The sequence below is a fragment of the Stigmatopora nigra genome, chromosome 2 (assembly GCF_051989575.1).
Source record: "Stigmatopora nigra isolate UIUO_SnigA chromosome 2, RoL_Snig_1.1, whole genome shotgun sequence".
NCBI classification, from domain to species: Eukaryota; Metazoa; Chordata; class Actinopteri; order Syngnathiformes; family Syngnathidae; genus Stigmatopora; species Stigmatopora nigra.
This window is the reverse complement of record NC_135509.1, coordinates 12,354,130-12,371,841: the sequence shown is the minus strand read 5'-3', so window position 1 is coordinate 12,371,841 and position 17,712 is coordinate 12,354,130. Positions and strand designations below refer to the sequence as shown.

The window sequence follows — 17,712 nt, the reverse complement described above, 5'->3', positions numbered from 1 at the left end:
GGACCTTTAGTGCTGTCAATGGCAGACAATGCGTTAAACATGTCCTCTAAAAGGGTTAACCCACTGTTGTCCATTGCCAAGCAAAAATGAGGCCACAAATAATACCCATAGTATCATATCAACCCACGCACACCCATCCCATGTATGTGAGGTCAATGTGAGATTTTGACTTAGGTGTACAAAGAAACAATAACCCTTAAACAAAGATACTTTATTTCAAACCAACAATTCGATTTGAGGTACAAGATGCACAAACGGTCTATACAGAAACAAAATGCTACAAGTTGAAACATATTGGCCCCAGTATGCTATTCAAAACACAAGTCTAGTTTTCAAAATTTATCATATTGAAAAAAAAACTACTCTTGATCTTGAACCCAACACAAATAAACAAGCCAATTTTTCTCTTCCTCTTTGTGACTTAATGACTGTGAACTATGAGGACAGAACAGCCTCTTTGTTAGCTGCTTTCTCTTTGCGCGTAAAGGCCCATCGGCTCTAAGATCATACACATTGCAAACCTTTGAAAATGCAAAGTCTGACGATTGGAGGTGGAAATTAACTGACTTTATTCCCTTTTGAACCCCTTAATCAGCATGCTAGTAAAGAGAGAGTAACACTGTCACCGACCGGAGAGAGCAGTATTTAATTAAACCTTGGTAAAAGATAATTACTACTTTACGAATTCAAGAGACCTCACCCACGTGCAGGATTTCCTAGTTGGGAGTTAAGACTCACCCAAGTCAAAGCACATGTGTGCTCAATACTGGACTTGCAAATGCAAACCCGCAATCACTCTGACCTCAGGACTACTCCCATCTGGGGTGGGACTGCTGGACCACCTGGAGGCTTCTCTGTATGTGTATGAATCGATTTAAGTTTTGTTTTCACTTGGCTTTATTTTAGAATTTCCCTACGCTCAAGCTGAAGATGGTGAACGGTAAAAGCTCTAAATAAAAAGCTTGACTGAATTCGAATGATGGGAGGTAGAAGAAGAACTGTAGGAAAGGTTTTGGAGGAAGAGTAAGATTGCCAAGCAACTGTGACGTTACACAAAAGCTTTCCGTCACCCCCAAGCATACCAAGTCCTATATAGACGTACATATCCACCAATGTGACCACGTCTTCATTTGGTTGCCTGGTTGCTACACTACCAGCTATTTCTGCACGGCTGAATTATTACATGCATGACATCCACATACAAGAGTTGCCTAAAACTGGTACAAAATGAAATTTGAGAGAAATCTTAGCATTAGCTAATACTGAAAGAGTTCCACGTCCGCTTGACACCACCAGCACATGTTCTTCTATTTACATATATACCCGGTAAGGACCTAGATAGAGTGTTGCTGATTGTTTTAAATAGTTGTTAAGGCTGGGCTATGGGTATGCCGTTATATAAAAGTCGTGCTCCTACAACCCTCACGAGAAACCATTGTGGTTTTGTGGACCACTTAGATGCCAGCTCAACACTAACGGCCAACTGTTCCATGCTTATCCTGCTTTACATGTTGACAATGATTATCACTTTTGTAAAGACACTGTACACATTTTACTTTGGCAAAATTGCGTTAATAACAAAGTTGAGCTTTCAATTAAAATGCAATTCATTACTGTTAATTTCCAGTGAACAGTCTTAATGCAGAAGTGCTTTAGCACATACAAACAGTGTGAAAAAGCAGAACAACAAAATCTGCATAACTTAATCTTCACGTGCGGTGATGAGGAACTATCCAAATCCACCTTCTCATAAAAATAATAGTAGCCATACACATTCTCACGATGGCTGCTCTGTACAACTCTGTAAAACTGATTCTAAACAAGGCAACTACATTACAATGCAACGCAATAGTGCTTCTCTTTTTAAACTAACAAGCAATCGGGGGCAATTCCTGTTGACCTTATTCGCTTCTATGTGTTTATTTGTCCGTACTAAGTCTATAATGTGCTCATTTGTTGAATATTTGGGGGTAACACTTAAGATAGGTCCCTGCAAAGGATGGAGTAGTGGCAAAGGACAACACTCCTCTCAATTCCATTTCAAATCATCATCCAAACCTTGTAAGCATCTTTTTGTGATCTGTGCCACCCCCTGGAGTTTGTGTGTCAGCTTAGATCTTCTTTGGCTTGCGACCCAGGTGGTAGTAGTATGCCATGGTGACCACCAGAAAGAGCACTCTGCTGAGAAGCAGCAGTATGGCAGTATTGGGTAGGATGCCAATCTCAATTAAGGTGATGGAAGTCACTGAAACCACAAAAGAATCACATGATCATCTGAAAAAAAGAATGGAGACCTGAAATTAAAATTGGTTTCGGCTATAACAGCCATAACTGAGTGAGTGTGAGAGAAAGTTTGTGTAACTTGATGTAGTGAACACTAGGAGGCAGGCTCTGCACGTGAAGGTGATTGGTACTAAGAACTGCACTGAGATTTTAAAAAAAAAACGCTTCTACTAATTATTGAATGAAAACAACTGGAATTGTAAAATGAATACTATATATAGCGAGTTTTAAATACCGAGAAACTGCACTGCAAAATAGCAAGCTTCACTCAGCAGAGTCCACTGGATGACAATCTTCTCTGCGGTGTAGAGGCCATTCCAAATGATGAGGGCCAAGCCTACAAACAGAGGTTATCGGAATAATAAGGAGTAATAGAATAAACATACAAAACACAATGAATTGAATGACAATGAATGCAAAGGCATGAATTTCTGCAGTTACAACCTTTTGTAAAGGGTGACATAGGGATATAAATGGCTGCTTGATTCAGTTAAAAATGTTTTTACTTATTGATTTTGATAAAAGCTAGTGTTCCATTTCATGTTCCCTACCATTCTTCCAATCAATTTCCCTGCATGTCATTCCCACAGACACGGCAGTATGGCTGTTGAAGCGGGTTTGCCATAAGGCGGGAAGGGGCTAATGTACCGTATTGTATCCCTGCCAGATTGTGACTGCTTAGATGATGAGACCCTGTCCATCAACCAAGTTCTTTGTTGCTTCTTGTCACAAAGAAATCATTCTTCCCTGCCCTTTGATAAAGCCCCAAAGCCCTTTTGACATTCAACACAGGAAAAGAAAAGAAAGCCTTTTTTTGCCCATGTTAGCTGATTCAGTCATATGTTCTACACTGTCATCTTTAACGTTAGGGAGCATGGGCTCTATTCTTGAAGGTTTTTTTTGTGGGATGGTGGGTGCAGTTAAATGGAACTGTACTCTTAAGGAGTCACGTTTTAAGAAAACAGATCTTAAATGATAGGCGGTAGAAGCCTGTTACTGTAGAAACAAGCTATCTATTGTCAATTAATTTATGTTTAAGTTACTTTACACCCACATGTATTACACACCACTGGAAAACAACATAGCTTGGAGGAATTACTTCTATTTCTATTCATTTCAATCAAAATTGTAACTTCAACTACTAATTGTTTTAGTTTTCAAGTCTTGGCACAATAAAAGAACTGAAGTTCTACCCTAAAACATAAGTCATTGTGATGCATAAAGATGCAGAAGTCATATTTGAAAACTACCTTGCAGATTTTGATCCCCTAATAAACTCAAGACGCAATGGGTGAAATTAGAGGGAAAATATTTAAATCCCAGCCTATTAGCCTCTCAAGGATTTTGCAGTCAACTGAACTGGAATGCTTGAATGAAGCTGTCTATGACACATGTAAACCATTAAGCAATAAAATCTATATATTTTCTCCATGTTATTCATATGGCTGCTGAGAGGTAAAATGAGCCTTAATGTTCTATGCATGTTACAACCAATACCCACTGAGTAGTGCTCCTCCGTAAAGACGAACAGAGAGGCTGGGTGTTGATAACTCCTCCTCAAAAACAACCTCATACAGATGGTTGGGAAACACCAAGGCCTGTGTGGGGAAAAGAACATCACAAATGCCACTATTACAACACAGCTACATTGTACCCCATTTCCCCCTCCCACAATATTCCTAAAATGAGCCTTCAAAATACAGCCACTGTGTCCCATTTGTGAGTTATACACACTGGGAACTCCTTAACACCCAATACATTGAACGAGGAGGCAAGAAGGCAGACAAATACGGCCATTTCATTCATACTGTAAATATAAATGACAATGATTGAAGGACATTAGGTTGATAATATCTGCAACACCTACCAATATGGCAATGACTGTAAAACCCACTGCTGATGTTAGCAACCACATCCTAAAAAGAGACAGAACTTTATACATGGCTTTACAAAGACCCGGATTTGTTTTTTAAGAGATTTGACACATCTTGAACTTCACTGGGTGTGAAGCAGTGAGCGCTGTGTTAACAGTTGCGCTGAGTAACTGAGGAGCTAAAATCTCACCTCAATCCGATTGGCTCACGAACGGCAAACTTCATCTCGTTTCCCAGCATCTGACTGATCTAGAAGTCAACACGGGAAGGAAGCAAGTTATGACAATATATAAACTGAGTAAGATAAAGTGATTAGTGATGTTTTTTTTACAGATTTTCAAACTGGATGATATTGCAGGGCTGACAAATTAAAAGGCAATTATGAAACATTTAAAAACAAACAAAAATATTTGCAGAGAGCGAAAGAACACGATTATTTTGTCAAGTCGTGTCTCTTAAAGTAGATATTTTATATTGCTTCTGGCACAAATAAACATGTTTGACAACAAATGTGTGGTCAATAATTTAGATTAAGTTTGCTTGGCAAGATAAAACTTTGCAAGGTTTAGATGCTTTTCTTCATCATTGCTGTTGTAATTACTGCTCTGCCGATCAGAAAAAAAAGTGGTTAAACTTACCATAAAGTTGCAATAAGAAAAAAACAACATGCATACTGTGCTTGAATCAACTCCTCTGGCACAAACAGTGAGCATTGAGCTTGATTGGCTGTGAGGCCAAAGTATTTTGCCCAAAGTGTTGAAACTCAACAGCCATTTCTTATCGCTCTAAATGGGTATTGTGGTTTGGTCAGATGAGCAACATTGGGGGAAATAAAAAAAATAAAAAATAACGAAAAATACTGGCGCGTGAAATGAAGCAAAGCAAAAAAAGATAAATCACTTTCTAGATAGCAGTGCCCACGAGAAAATTACTATCAGTCACAAAGTCGTTTTCTGCTCGACGAAGCCATTTACCAAAAGCGATATGACTGGCCTAAATTTCAAGGGAAAAAAATGATATAAATCGAACCACCAGGCTCTGCTTTTGCATATTAGGCTGCTCTGGATTTTGACGATTCATAAAGCATTTTCAAGTGCCTCACTTTGTATCGTCAGACAAATTGAAGGAGTGACTATTGTATTTATTCAGAGGCTTCCAACTAAACCTTTACGAATTATATTCAATAACTCCACAGGTGTATTAATAATGAAAATAGCATTTCCATCTCCACAGGAAGACACACCGAGTGAGACACTACAGAAGCATGTCCCTCCTTTGTTTACAATGCCAAAAGGTTTCAGTTGTTTCCTTATCTCAAGCAAGCCATGGCAAGGAAATAACTTCAACATTTCTCTTTGCTACCACACGATTAAAATTCCAAACCAGGCTGAGTATCTGATTTAAACAGGGAATTAACAGACTATGCACATGAACCCGAAAAGGCTTATTGACTCGAGCTGGATTACTAAATACGCAATCAAGTCCCTTTGTAACATTGACCGTCAGACTAGGTAAATTACAACAGATTGTCAAATATTAACAACTCCTCGTGCTGTTTTCATCATTCCACAAAATTTTACGACTGGCTTCCTGAATCACTGTAGAAAACAACATGGTCATTGTGTACGAATGAATGTTTTTTATATGCATCATGGTCCTTGTGCGCATGTGCTGTAATATGTGAAAGCTTTAACAGAATGCAAAGTATTCCAATCACCTATCTTCCAAAGAAGTCTGGCATTTGAACAAAAGAACACTTTAAATACATGTAATAAACAAAGTATATTTTTGGAAGAATTGGCTCAGGCTGTGTGTTGTATAAGGATTGCTTAAAAAAGATCAATTCAGATGACAACTAATTGTGTTTTACAATTCTAATCACCAGCTACGGTTTTCCTTTACTGAAACCAAGGACCGTAAATAAACCTGACCTTTGATCGGTGAACTTCCCCATCATCATCTTCACCTCCAACTCCGAGAATTTTTCGGCTTTTCAGGCGGCTTATCAAATCTGTCTGACTGTGCTTCTTCATCAGAGGGGCGTGGGGTTTTGAAGCCATGATCCAAATGCCTGGGGAGGAAAAATAGAATCGTGCATGAAACCATTTTAGGGAGACATTTATTTGTAGTCTACCCAAAGGGAAAAGATGCAAAAAAACATTTGCCTAAGCGCAGCGAGAAATTATAAATGTTGCAATGCAAGATATATAATATCAGCTATTTTTGATAACACATACATATAAAAAAAAACTATACCTATTTTTGTTATCAAAAAAAGTCTGCAATTCCATTAATGTGTACCTAATACTAAAAACTAGGTGGCATAATCTCAACTTTCAAAATGTTTTGTATATCTATAAACAAAAAAAGCTTATTTCCTTTACATGTTCATTCTGACAAACATTACACACGCAGTGGTTGAGTGTATGTGCGTGATCTACTGAGATTGTGATCATCCAATATCCCAAACAGCAACACCAAATTGTGTGTTTACACAAACAGATCATGCACAATCTGTTGACATGACGGCGCTTTGACAGATGAAATCCTAATTATGCAGAATAATTAAATAAATTTGCCTCATCTGTTTCCCTGAGCAGTCAAGTTTGCATCTTTCTTTGCACAGGCAAATCTCTAGTCAGCACCAAAGGTTTCAGATGCTTACATTTTCATAGATTTGTCACTGTATACAAGTAGAACCTGTTACAAGCACACTCCAGAAAGCCAACTAATTAGCACTAATGACAAATAACTGGGGACACAACTTGGACAAATAGTCAAAACAAGTGACTTGATCAATGCCTCAATCTTTACCTCCACTAGGCATGCATGCTCAATAGAACAGCATGACAAGAATTCAATGGTTGCTCCACAGGGACAAATCTCGGAGGGAGATTAAGAGTCACAATTACTGAACAACCCTTCTATGGATAAGCAATCCATGCTAAACATGACAAACTGAGACCTTTGCTCGTGGTGAGCAAAACCAAATGTCAATTTCTTTTGCTTACAGAAACTACTGAGGTTTTACAAGCATATCCCACTGGAAGACTGTCCTGCAGAACACCCAGGACACACTGGAAAGAGACAAGCAAACAACCAAAATATTTGCGAAGAGATAGTTTGAGTGTACCCTTTAAAAAGATACTGCTTCTGCGACCCAAACCCAGTTAAGCACCTAGGTGGATCGATTATCCACGCCAGTGATATCTATATGTAGTAACATACATGCACATAAAATACTAGGTGAATAAACGCTCATTTAATTGTGTCAATACATAAAATACAAGTTTGACACCTTTTGCCTCTTGCTGAAAAACATAAGGATAAGATGAGTAAAATCAAACTACACATTCTTCTATATGCTCAAATACCCCTGCATGAATTTCCTTAATACTGCTTCTTGACTTGCACTGATGCAGTTGCCTAGCAACTGCCGAAGGACCAATCAACTTCTCATAGGAAACACAGGTCATGATTACAACTAGCATTGTTGATGAGGTCTATACTGAAAGCCATTGATGATTTCATAGCGTTAATCTTGATATCATTGAGGACATTTCAAAATATACTATGAACAAAAGATTAGGCACTCATAAAGGTCAGTCAACATAAATGGAGGCAATAAAATTAGGGAACCAAGTCACTTTTCAGCCTGTACAGTAATACTTTGCCATTTCATTTTTATTTTTTGATTATTTTGTTTAAGTTCATAAAAGCCACTCTTGCTACTAGGACTCACCACTGAAATTTGTTTTTACTTTTCATTCATTTATTTATTTTAAATAGGGGCGACCCTACTTGGCAGTTTTTTGATTATCACCACCATGTCCAGTCCACATCAACTGCGATAATCGAGGTATTACTGTACTCTTAATGTCCTCTTTAGAAGTAGTTTTAAATATAGAAGGTTACACATTCTTGTCAAAGAGGTTGCAGACACTGCGACAGAAAGCAAACTGTTGGCATGGGCTGATGAAATAGAAATAGGATGGCTTTGTAAGAGGATAATTGCATTCTCATAGGAGGAGTGAGTGTGAATGACTGCAAGTTTCTGATTAAGAGGCGATTAGGTTATTGTGTATGCCAGCCTTTCACTTTCCCAGTCAGCATGGATCAACACTGGCAACATTGAATCCTCTTTCTGTGCACAGGGAGGCATTGAGAATGTTTGCCTGCAATTCAAAGCAACAACCACAATAGATACAATTTCACAGCCAATACACTATTGGGCCAAGATGTGTACAAGAGACATCAAGGTCTTCATTCTTTTGCTTGATTTGACAGCAGAGCATCTGTTGGTGAGATGACAAAATGGCTAAAATAGGAAGAAGTGTGGGAAATGTGTGAACTCGCCAGGAATCCATTGGAAGTGACATGATATATGGTGAAAAAAAGAACACCAGGCAGTGTGTAGGTGTGAACAACAAGAAATGTGTTTCTTAAAATAAGAAGACAAACTACCCTGTTGTCTCCCCATTTCCAAAAATAAGACACATTTATGGACGTACCGACTGCGAAGAATACAAGACTTGAGGAGTAATAAAATGGACAAACCTTATTGTTCAAAACAGTAGTCTATAAAACACAATGGGTCTATGCAAAAACTAATCCCCTAATCAACCATCAACAAGGAGGAAGAAAAAAAAATTAAAGCCGTTAACTCTTCTGAGAGCAGTCAGCTCTTCCTATCCCCGCAGCTACTCAACCTCATCAGTTAATAATACAAGGAGCTCTGACTTAGTAATTTGGAATTTTGGAAAGGTAATGACAATGGAATGTCTTATAATAGTGATTCATACATACATACATACATACATACATACATACATACATGTGATATGGCAGCCCATTTCAAGTCCAGGTTGGTCCACCTATGTGGAGTTTGCATGTTCTCCTCAGGCCTGTGTGGGTTTTTGCCGGGTACTCCGGTTGCTTCCCATATTCCAATGGCATGCACGTTAGGCTGATTGGACACTCTAAATTGCCCCTAGGTACGAGTGTGAACCTGAATGGTTGTTCGAATCCTTGTGCCCTGCGATTGGCTGGCCACCGATTCAGCATGTCCCCTGCCTCTGGCCTGGAGTCAGCTGGGATAGGCTCCAGCACCCCGGTGACCCTGATTTCTGGACTTTGAAGAAAATATTCACATTGCTCCATTCACAAAACTATATTATAACCAAGAAGGTAGTCTTACTTGATTAGGCAACCTGGTTGCTAAGGAGCCTCGCTGAATGACGTGGCAAATTCATTTCATGGCCCAATCTGCGTCAGAAATAATGTCCCTACACGAATTTTATGGCTTGGCAAAGGTCAAAGACGGGATCTTTTCAAATCCAATCCATTTCCTCCCAAATGTTGTCACATTTTTCAGAAAATTGAAGGGTTTTATAGTAGCCAGGGGTGGGTATGCGCCATTTAATCCTGACAAGAATTCACACAAAAATCTTTGTAAACAGTGTTTAAAATTAACCTCCAACAGGATTTTGAGTCGAGTCAGTAGTACTTAAAGCTACCTAATTTAGGATTAGGAAAAACAGCAATTGCACCTATTGCAGTTTTTACACTGTGTTTATTGACAAGCAATCAGCAGTCTTTGAGATGCTTGAAATGAAAAGGATGCTTAATTGTGAATTAGCATATGAAGATGCACAAATGCAAAAGTAATGTCTAACCAGCCAGTAATTATTCCAGCAATTGCTCAACTGTCACCAAAATCAATTGCCACTTATCAGTGAGAAGACAACACACCTTTCTCACTGCTTGCATTTGTCTGGCTGCAGCCACAAACATAGCCAAATTTACACATCTGGTGGTTGCTATTCTATTTGAGACCCTTCGATCATTATTCCCTTCCATGACACGACTACAAACGGGTTCCTGTGTCAGGAAAAACAAATCCATACCAATATTTGCGTTTGAACTAATTTGCTGCCTATGACATTGATGGACACCCAAAGCATTTGAACTGGCATTGAAGTGCATAACTTTAGAAAAAAATCATCCAAAAACTCTACATTGGTCTTTTTGAAATGGCTGCATAAACAGATAAACATACTAATGAGAAATGTTTCATACTTGTGCCGAATCATTTGGTGCCATGGAAAAGAATTCAATTCACTCTGGTCAAGGAGATCTAACAAATTGTCTTTGAAATGTCCTCATCTTGCTTGGGAAAAGCAAATGGCCCAAAAACAATCAAGATAAGAATGTAAACAATCAGCTAAACTCGGTTTTTCAAGATACTTACAAGAGATTTGGTTTCTCCTGCAACCCAATCAGGTAATCTAAGCATCATTCTTCAAATTTCCATTCAAACTTAAAATGTGCAATTATTTCAAAAATTATTTTCCAATTTTAGATATATAGAATAGATCATAAAGATTCTGCTACTGGGTTTCAAATGAAAACAATTCAGTTTGTCGAATCACTGCATTCGTCAAACTGCTTGTGAAATTTCTAAATTTCTCATTACTTAACGATCTGCCATCTATATGGCTGGCTGGTGCCCACCGTCTCAAAGGAGAGGCAAAAATCACGAAAATATACTGTATAATGTATGTAAATATATGTTTTCAATGAGCAAGCATGTTTCTTTCTTTTATATGAAACAAGACATAATGAAGGCGCCAGCTTTTTATTCAAATGAACATTGAGCTACTTTCATTATAATGTGCATAATTTTCTTTGCGCTGGAGACTGCTTAAATACAGTATTAAAAGCGGGCTTTGAAATACAAGCTGTTTTTTCAGACTCTTGACCCTTTTGATAAGGATAAAAAAACTGTTTGGGGCTGAAATGACTCAAACAGTGGGTATCTAAGGGTTCCCTACCTAATTGTATTATCAGGGTATACACTATTACTGATAAGGCCTTATATAGTCCATCATAAAATCTAGTAAATCTTAAACTTCTTCAGAATAAAGGGCTCTAAATAAATTTCCCATGTGCCTTTGATTTTTGCCATGATATGCATTATTCACACACCTGCACATGCTGAGATAATGTCAAAGCTCCAAGGCTGCCACTTGGTAAATGTGCGCCATAGAGCTTGCTAATCAGGTTTTTACCAAGTTCCCAAAATGCCATGAGGGTTCAGTAGAGTTTACACAGCAACAAATGAGGGACAAAACCTTAGCTAGCGGCAAATCATTTCCTACAGAGTATCTCTAATATTCATGCATGAGGAACTTGGTCTCTAATCACGGGAAAGGTTGCATTTGTCTCCTAGACCAATTTGTTGAATGAATTACCTCAGCTAGAAAGTGCCTGAGATTTTGATCCATTTAATAATCAATTAAACTTCAGTGGCCGACTGCTCAATCTCATATATTTTGGGGATTTTCAGGCAGGATGTATTAGTCGGTTCTATTCCTGGGGACTTGCTGAGTGTTTTAATTAAGATGTATAGATGTGCAAACTATAAATATATCACAATGTCTAACAGTAACTGAATAATTGTGGGGTTCAAGTGTGGCTTCAAATCCAGGTCGGTCCACCCATGTGGAATTTGTATGTACTCCCCAGGCCTGTGTGGGTTTTCTCCGGGTACCCCGGTTTCCTCCCACATTCCAAAGACATGCAAGTTAGGCTGATTGGACACTCTAAATTGCCCCTAGGTACGAGTGTGAGCGTGAATGCTTGTTTGTCTCCTTGTGCGCTGCGATTGGCTGGCCACCAATTCAGGGTGTCCCCTGCATCTGGCCCGAAGTCAGCTGGAATAGGCTCCAGCATCCCCCGCGACCCTAGGGAGGATAAAGTGGTTCAGAAAATGAGATGACATGAGACTGCTGACTGATGAAAAAAAATGTTAGCATTCAATCAGGCAACACTTCTTTAGCTTGTCAGTTGTTTTTTGGTTACTTAAACCTTACTGGACAGTACAGAATTAATTTAATTCTAATCATATAGGCACAATTAATCAGATAACCTAATTTAAACATTAGAGCACATGATTCAGCTACCTTGTTTACAAAAAACTTCCACTAACTGCTTGGAAGAAATAAGCTGTTATCAAAATGTTACAATATTACAGCAACTAGTCTTGTGATATTCAGTATGTGTACCCATAGAAAACAACAGCATTACCATATAATTTGCCTATGTTAGTTCCTGAAAATGGACTAATCTAGAAAACAACTTTAACATTTCAATTGACAGAAAAAGTAATTAATGTATTTAATGTGTACAAAGCATACTGCATGTGACTGACGTTTGCACTACAAACACATTTCACACTGAAAATAATAAGAACGTCAAGCCCATATTGTTACACAGCAAACCATTTTCAACGTTCAGCCTGCAACCCATTAGACAGTAGTTCAAGGGACTTGTTTTTTTTGCCGAGATTTTTCAAAATGATTTTCTCTTTGTATCACAAAAGAGCAACGCAATGGACGCAGTGCAAAAACACAAGAGACAAAGAAACATGGATTCTCAAAGCAATCTACCAGAGAAGAAACTAACAAACTAATTTCCACTGCCTGACCATCCTTGAGGGAACTTTATTTAATTTAGCTATTGTACATGAGGAATATGAAGTGGCGAGATAATGCAGATATCAAAATATTAATAATGTCTGTCGTGTCCACAGTTTCAACTGCCAATCAAGACAAGAGCAATACTGTTTGGGTGGCGACATTTTGGATCTGATTGCCAAACAGGAAACAACTGGATGAGAAGATAGGAAATTCCAACAGCACTCTCTGCTCAAGCATAATATCAAATATGATGGAATAAACTTGTTGAATCAATTTTCGGTCAGTTCATTTGAAATGAACCAGCAGCTGGGGAAATCAGGACCACAAATCTTGATGTGAATTACATTCTTATTAAAACTATTTTAGGCAAGATTATACAATAAATGTGAAATGAGATTTTTCCGACAGCTGCTTGAAAAATGAAATGTTCAATTATATATGTACAATATTGTCCACGGTTCTTTGTCAATGTGTAAAATGATTTTATGTCTTCCCCATGCTTCAAATTAATGACTTTGGCAGCCTACAGTTGTAATAAAACTGCCAGTGTCATGGAAAGCAGCAGGTTTTAAGCTTTGCTAATCTTGTTCACGGGAAGTAAACATGCACATCTGCTAAGGGGGGCATTATGTAAGCCATCGTTAACAAACTTTTATTGCCTGTCGGTAGGGAATTGAGTGGCAAGATGCTGTGATGAAAATAAACCACATGGTATCATTCAAGGTATCCCCACAGGCAAAACGCAAGTAAGCCAACAGACATGATTATAAATACAGTGGATCACAATGCCCTCCAACTACACAATTTGTGTCAATTCTAACAATTACTCTGATGGGATCCAAAGCAATGTTGCTTTGTACTGGAAGCCCCCGAAAAAGACAACTGGTGCTTGTATCTAAAAAAGAAAAAAAAAGATTCCTTCCTGAGTTTTTTCTCTTTTGATTGTTCCATACAAGAAAGACTAATTCAAGCACTTCACACATCAATTGATGAGCTTTTACCACTTACAGGCAATCTTTTACAGGTTGTTTGTCTTGGAAGCAACAGAGCTTTTGATTTTTTTCTAAATTCAGAAACAAGGAGGGTTGAAACAATCCTTGTGAGGATAAGTGGCTCAGAAGATGAATAATGGAAGGAATGCAAAATGCAGTCACCTGCATTAAAAGAAAATCTAGCTCAAATAAATTATTCTTGATTTTAATTTAACAGCATATTTAGAATGAGGGCATTGAGAAATGTATTAGTTTTTAAACAAGAAAATAAATGAAATTTTCCTTCCTGTTAAATGTCCCCAGTCCTTCATAACATATTTGTAATGATTGATATCTTTATTTCAGCAGACCTATCTATATATGTGCTCAGTATTATTTAGATGGAATGCCCTTATCTACACGGGGCTTGTGCTGGCTTGACAGTGGACCTTTAAGAAAGGTTCAGATCAACTTTTAAAGCTGCTTCAATTTAACCGATAAACCAACAAAACCAGACAAGGCCTCAACCATTTAAGTCCATTTAAATGTGGTTCAACAGTGAGGGGTTTTAAGCACTTTTCAGAGATTGTAAGCAAACATTGATTTGATCTTTTTTTCCCTCTACCAATTGGAAGATTACCACATCATTAGTATCTGCCTGGCTCTTAATGTTCTCTTCATTAGTATACAAACATAATAACCATAAACCTATGATTAATTGCACAGGCTTTATTATATTGACCTCCATTTTCAATTTAAGTTGTTATTCACTGAGGAAATTAAGCAAAGTGTAACCATCTGTATCGGCTACCAATGAAAAAATATCTAAAGAACCTGGGGCAAATGCCTCGAGCCATAGTTAAATATGCATAGACACATAACACATCATCTACAATACATAGTTTGGTAGTGCTTAATTCTTTGCTGAATTGCTTCTGGAATTCTCAAGCTGAATACCATTTCACATAAAAATGTGAATGCCTGTTCAAATTTTATATGATAATTAAATTAACACAAAAATATAAGCAGTCTTAATGAACCAATATGAAGGAAAACACTAGTTGTGGTTTCAAAGACAACTTCAGGATGAACTTCTACACACAACAGCAAAGATTTTTTGACACAAAAGAGAGAATTAACTAGTTCCCAGTATAGTCATAGTAATAGTAAGTAGTGAGATAGCCGTACTCCTGCTTAAAACTATAAAACAAATGCATCAAATATTGCATGTTTTTAGGGAAACATCAGCCATACAGGGTATTCTTATGTTACATTGACAAATGAACAGAGGTAAATTCCAGATGAAAAGCACCCCTTTGGAACTTGAGGCAATTAGAGTCTGCCGACCTGCAAAGCATGGATGAATTATTGATTCCCAATCACATACAGTAGTGATTAGAGCCAAAACGTTCACAGGCTTTCACTGGGGGGAAAAGAATATGACTTGTGACAAATGCTGTACAAACCAAGCAACAGTATGTTTCACTCCCCCGTATTCCATCCACACCGACGCAGTTGCAGTCCTACGATATATAAAAAAGCCAGCATGATTCTTCCCACATGTAATGATTGGCGTCCGTTTTGCCCAAGCCACAATTGGGACTTGAGGATGTGTTATTTGTGGCTTCATTGCACAAAGCACCTGAAGACAATATCGTGAAAAAAATCACCAAGAGCCAAGTTTTTCAGATCGACACCAAAAGGTGATGAAGATGTTATGCAAATGCATTGCTGCATTGCTTCACGGCTTTGAGGACAAGTCATGACACACCTGAATTGCACCATAACCTCTCACTATGCATCGTGCATGACTGCTGCTCATACCGCACCGCCTCTCCTCTACTCTCCTTTTCAAATATCTGCTAAAAAAAAACAATCCCAATAAAAACAATTTTGAATGAAGTTTGAAGTGACGTCAAGACTATTGCTCAAACTGTATGCCACGTAAACTCAGCTGTCGAGCATGGACATCCTAACACTGCACAATTTTTAAATCTTTGAGATTTTATCAATGACAGAAAATACTGTTTTTTTTTCAAATTCTATGCCACCAAATTTAAAAGAAAAAACGGTTAAATTTGCTTGAACAGCAGCCTTTGCTTTAAAATGAGATGTTTTTATATTGACCACACAAACAAGTCAGCCACCTACTGTTCTAACTTTTGTAACCTTTTTTTCTCAGGATATGCCATTGACGTCGATAGACGTCCAATCCATTTGGACTGGGAGGGGCGGCACACCCCTCCCATTCCAAGTGGAGTAGACGTCTCGCGATGTCAACAAAGCTAAAATATCACCGATTTAAGATCTGTCGGGATCAAACGCGTTAAAACAGCAATTTAGTGGGACAAAGTTCACAAGAATGTAAACATAACTCGTGTTTGACATGTTTTGTTTTCTGAGTTAAAGCTACAATTGGATTTAAGAAAGGCTGCCCACATCTTACTTTGTCTACACTTGAATATAAACTTCAACGGGGCATCAACTACAACCTGGAAAACAAATAAACATCAATAAAAACATTTTCAAAATTTTTGAAAAAGTAGTTAAGCAATCTTGCGAGTGAATTGACCTTTTTTTCTTCTTTTAGCTAACGGTCACAACAAGGCGATCACGCACACACACGCGCGCATAAAAACATCCCTCAAATCACCGTAAATGCATTCACATTTGATGGGAAATGAACATTTTGCAGAGCGAAGTGATGTACGGTTACTTACAGATGGAGCAGAGAAGAGTCCTGAGTTTGCTTGAGAGAAGACTCCAGTGGTTTAGTGCAAGAAGTGAGCCCCGCACACATTGAAGAGGATCATCGCCGCGTTCTGAGCTTTCACCCAACAAACACAAAACGCCAGCCACGAGCTCCTGCTTACCGTAATAACCAAAACACCCCCTATCACGCACGTCCAAACTTACCGTAATGGACAAAAAGCACCGCCTTGATCCTTTTCTCCGCGTATACCCCAGTAATAAATTGTGTTGCAAATGCGGCATTGGCGAAGTATTTCATGATTTAAATTCACTGAAATAGGTATTACGATGAAATATTTCATTTTGATCAAAACAAATGCATTATTTTCACAATTATAAATGAGAACATGTTGAACTTTATGCTGACATTGTTATGTTTCTTTTTTTATTATCATATTGTGGGTTAGATCATGTTCATTCATTCATTTTCTGAACCACATATCCTCTCAAGGGTCGCGGGGGGTGCTGATGCTTATCACAGGTCACTATGGGCCCCAGGTGAGGGGGTGGGGGGGGGGGGGGGTCACCCTGCCAATTGCAGGGCACAAGGAGACAAAGGATAAGCATTCACACTCAAATCTGGGGCAATTTAGAGTATTGAACCAGCCTACCCTCCATGATTTGGGGGATGTGGGAGGAAAGCAGAATACCTGGAGAAAGCCTACGCAAGCCCGGGGAAATCATGCAAATTCCATACAGTAAAGACCGACCTGGAATTGAGCCTTCAACCCCAGAACGTTGAGGCAGACGTGCTAACCACTCGACGACTATTAGAATAAGATATCAAGCTTAATAAATCCACTAACGTAGTGGAACGTCATAAAATTATATTTGTTTATAGAGGAACAGTGAGCTTTCTAATTGCAACGCGTTGCTAAGTGAAGATCTACTCATTTCATTAAACTGCACCACAACCTGTTTGTTGCCTTAATTTTCTGGTTTATATTTTACTAATATGCATGTTTTACAGTTTATCTAATACAAATAATATAACATTCAAGAAGATAGCTAAACAATGTATACAACCATGGAATCATTTTCCACACGCAAAGAACATGAAACAATGAAAAAAAAGATGAGAAGAAATCACAAAGTAAGGCTTAAGTAAAGGTTTATCGATGAGTAGTTGATAGAATTCATGATTACCAGTCTTAAAAAAAACTATGTTTCCAGTCTGCAATTTGCTTTAAAAAGAAAACAGTTCACTGTACGGAAAACCTCCTGTTTTTCCATTCTATAGATGTATATTGATGACCAAAAAAGTGTTTTTCATCCAAATATTTACTATAAATATGACATTTGGAGATTATAAAGAGTGTAAGGACCCACCGTCACACAGGCAAACCTTTTTAT

At 38.2% G+C, this 17,712-nt stretch overlaps 1 protein-coding gene across 1 annotated transcript; it reads right to left on the bottom strand.

Annotated features, from left to right (window-relative positions):
* Positions 1-196: 196 nt before the first annotated feature.
* tp53i11b (tumor protein p53 inducible protein 11b) lies at positions 197-16,489 on the bottom strand. Its single transcript, XM_077710671.1, has 7 exons — positions 16,329-16,489; positions 6,089-6,228; positions 4,348-4,406; positions 4,151-4,199; positions 3,785-3,881; positions 2,519-2,620; positions 197-2,245 (listed from the first exon to the last, which is right to left on the bottom strand). The coding sequence occupies exons 2-7, from the start codon at positions 6,215-6,217 to the stop codon at positions 2,112-2,114; spliced, it is 570 nt and encodes a 189-aa protein (XP_077566797.1). The 5' UTR covers positions 6,218-6,228; positions 16,329-16,489; the 3' UTR covers positions 197-2,111.
* Positions 16,490-17,712: the final 1,223 nt, after the last annotated feature.

Bases quoted from the DNA above. Each gene is read 5' to 3' on its own strand.
- tp53i11b (XM_077710671.1), bottom strand. From the start codon at position 6,217: ATGGCTTCAAAACCCCACGCCCCTCTGATGAAGAAGCACAGTCAGACA. The intron at 4,407-6,088 runs GTCAGGTTTATT...GTTGACTTCTAG, and splicing joins GGGAAGTTCACCGATCAAAG to ATCAGTCAGATGCTGGGAAA. The intron at 3,882-4,150 runs GTAGGTGTTGCA...TTCCCCACACAG, and splicing joins TTACAGTCATTGCCATATTG to GCCTTGGTGTTTCCCAACCA.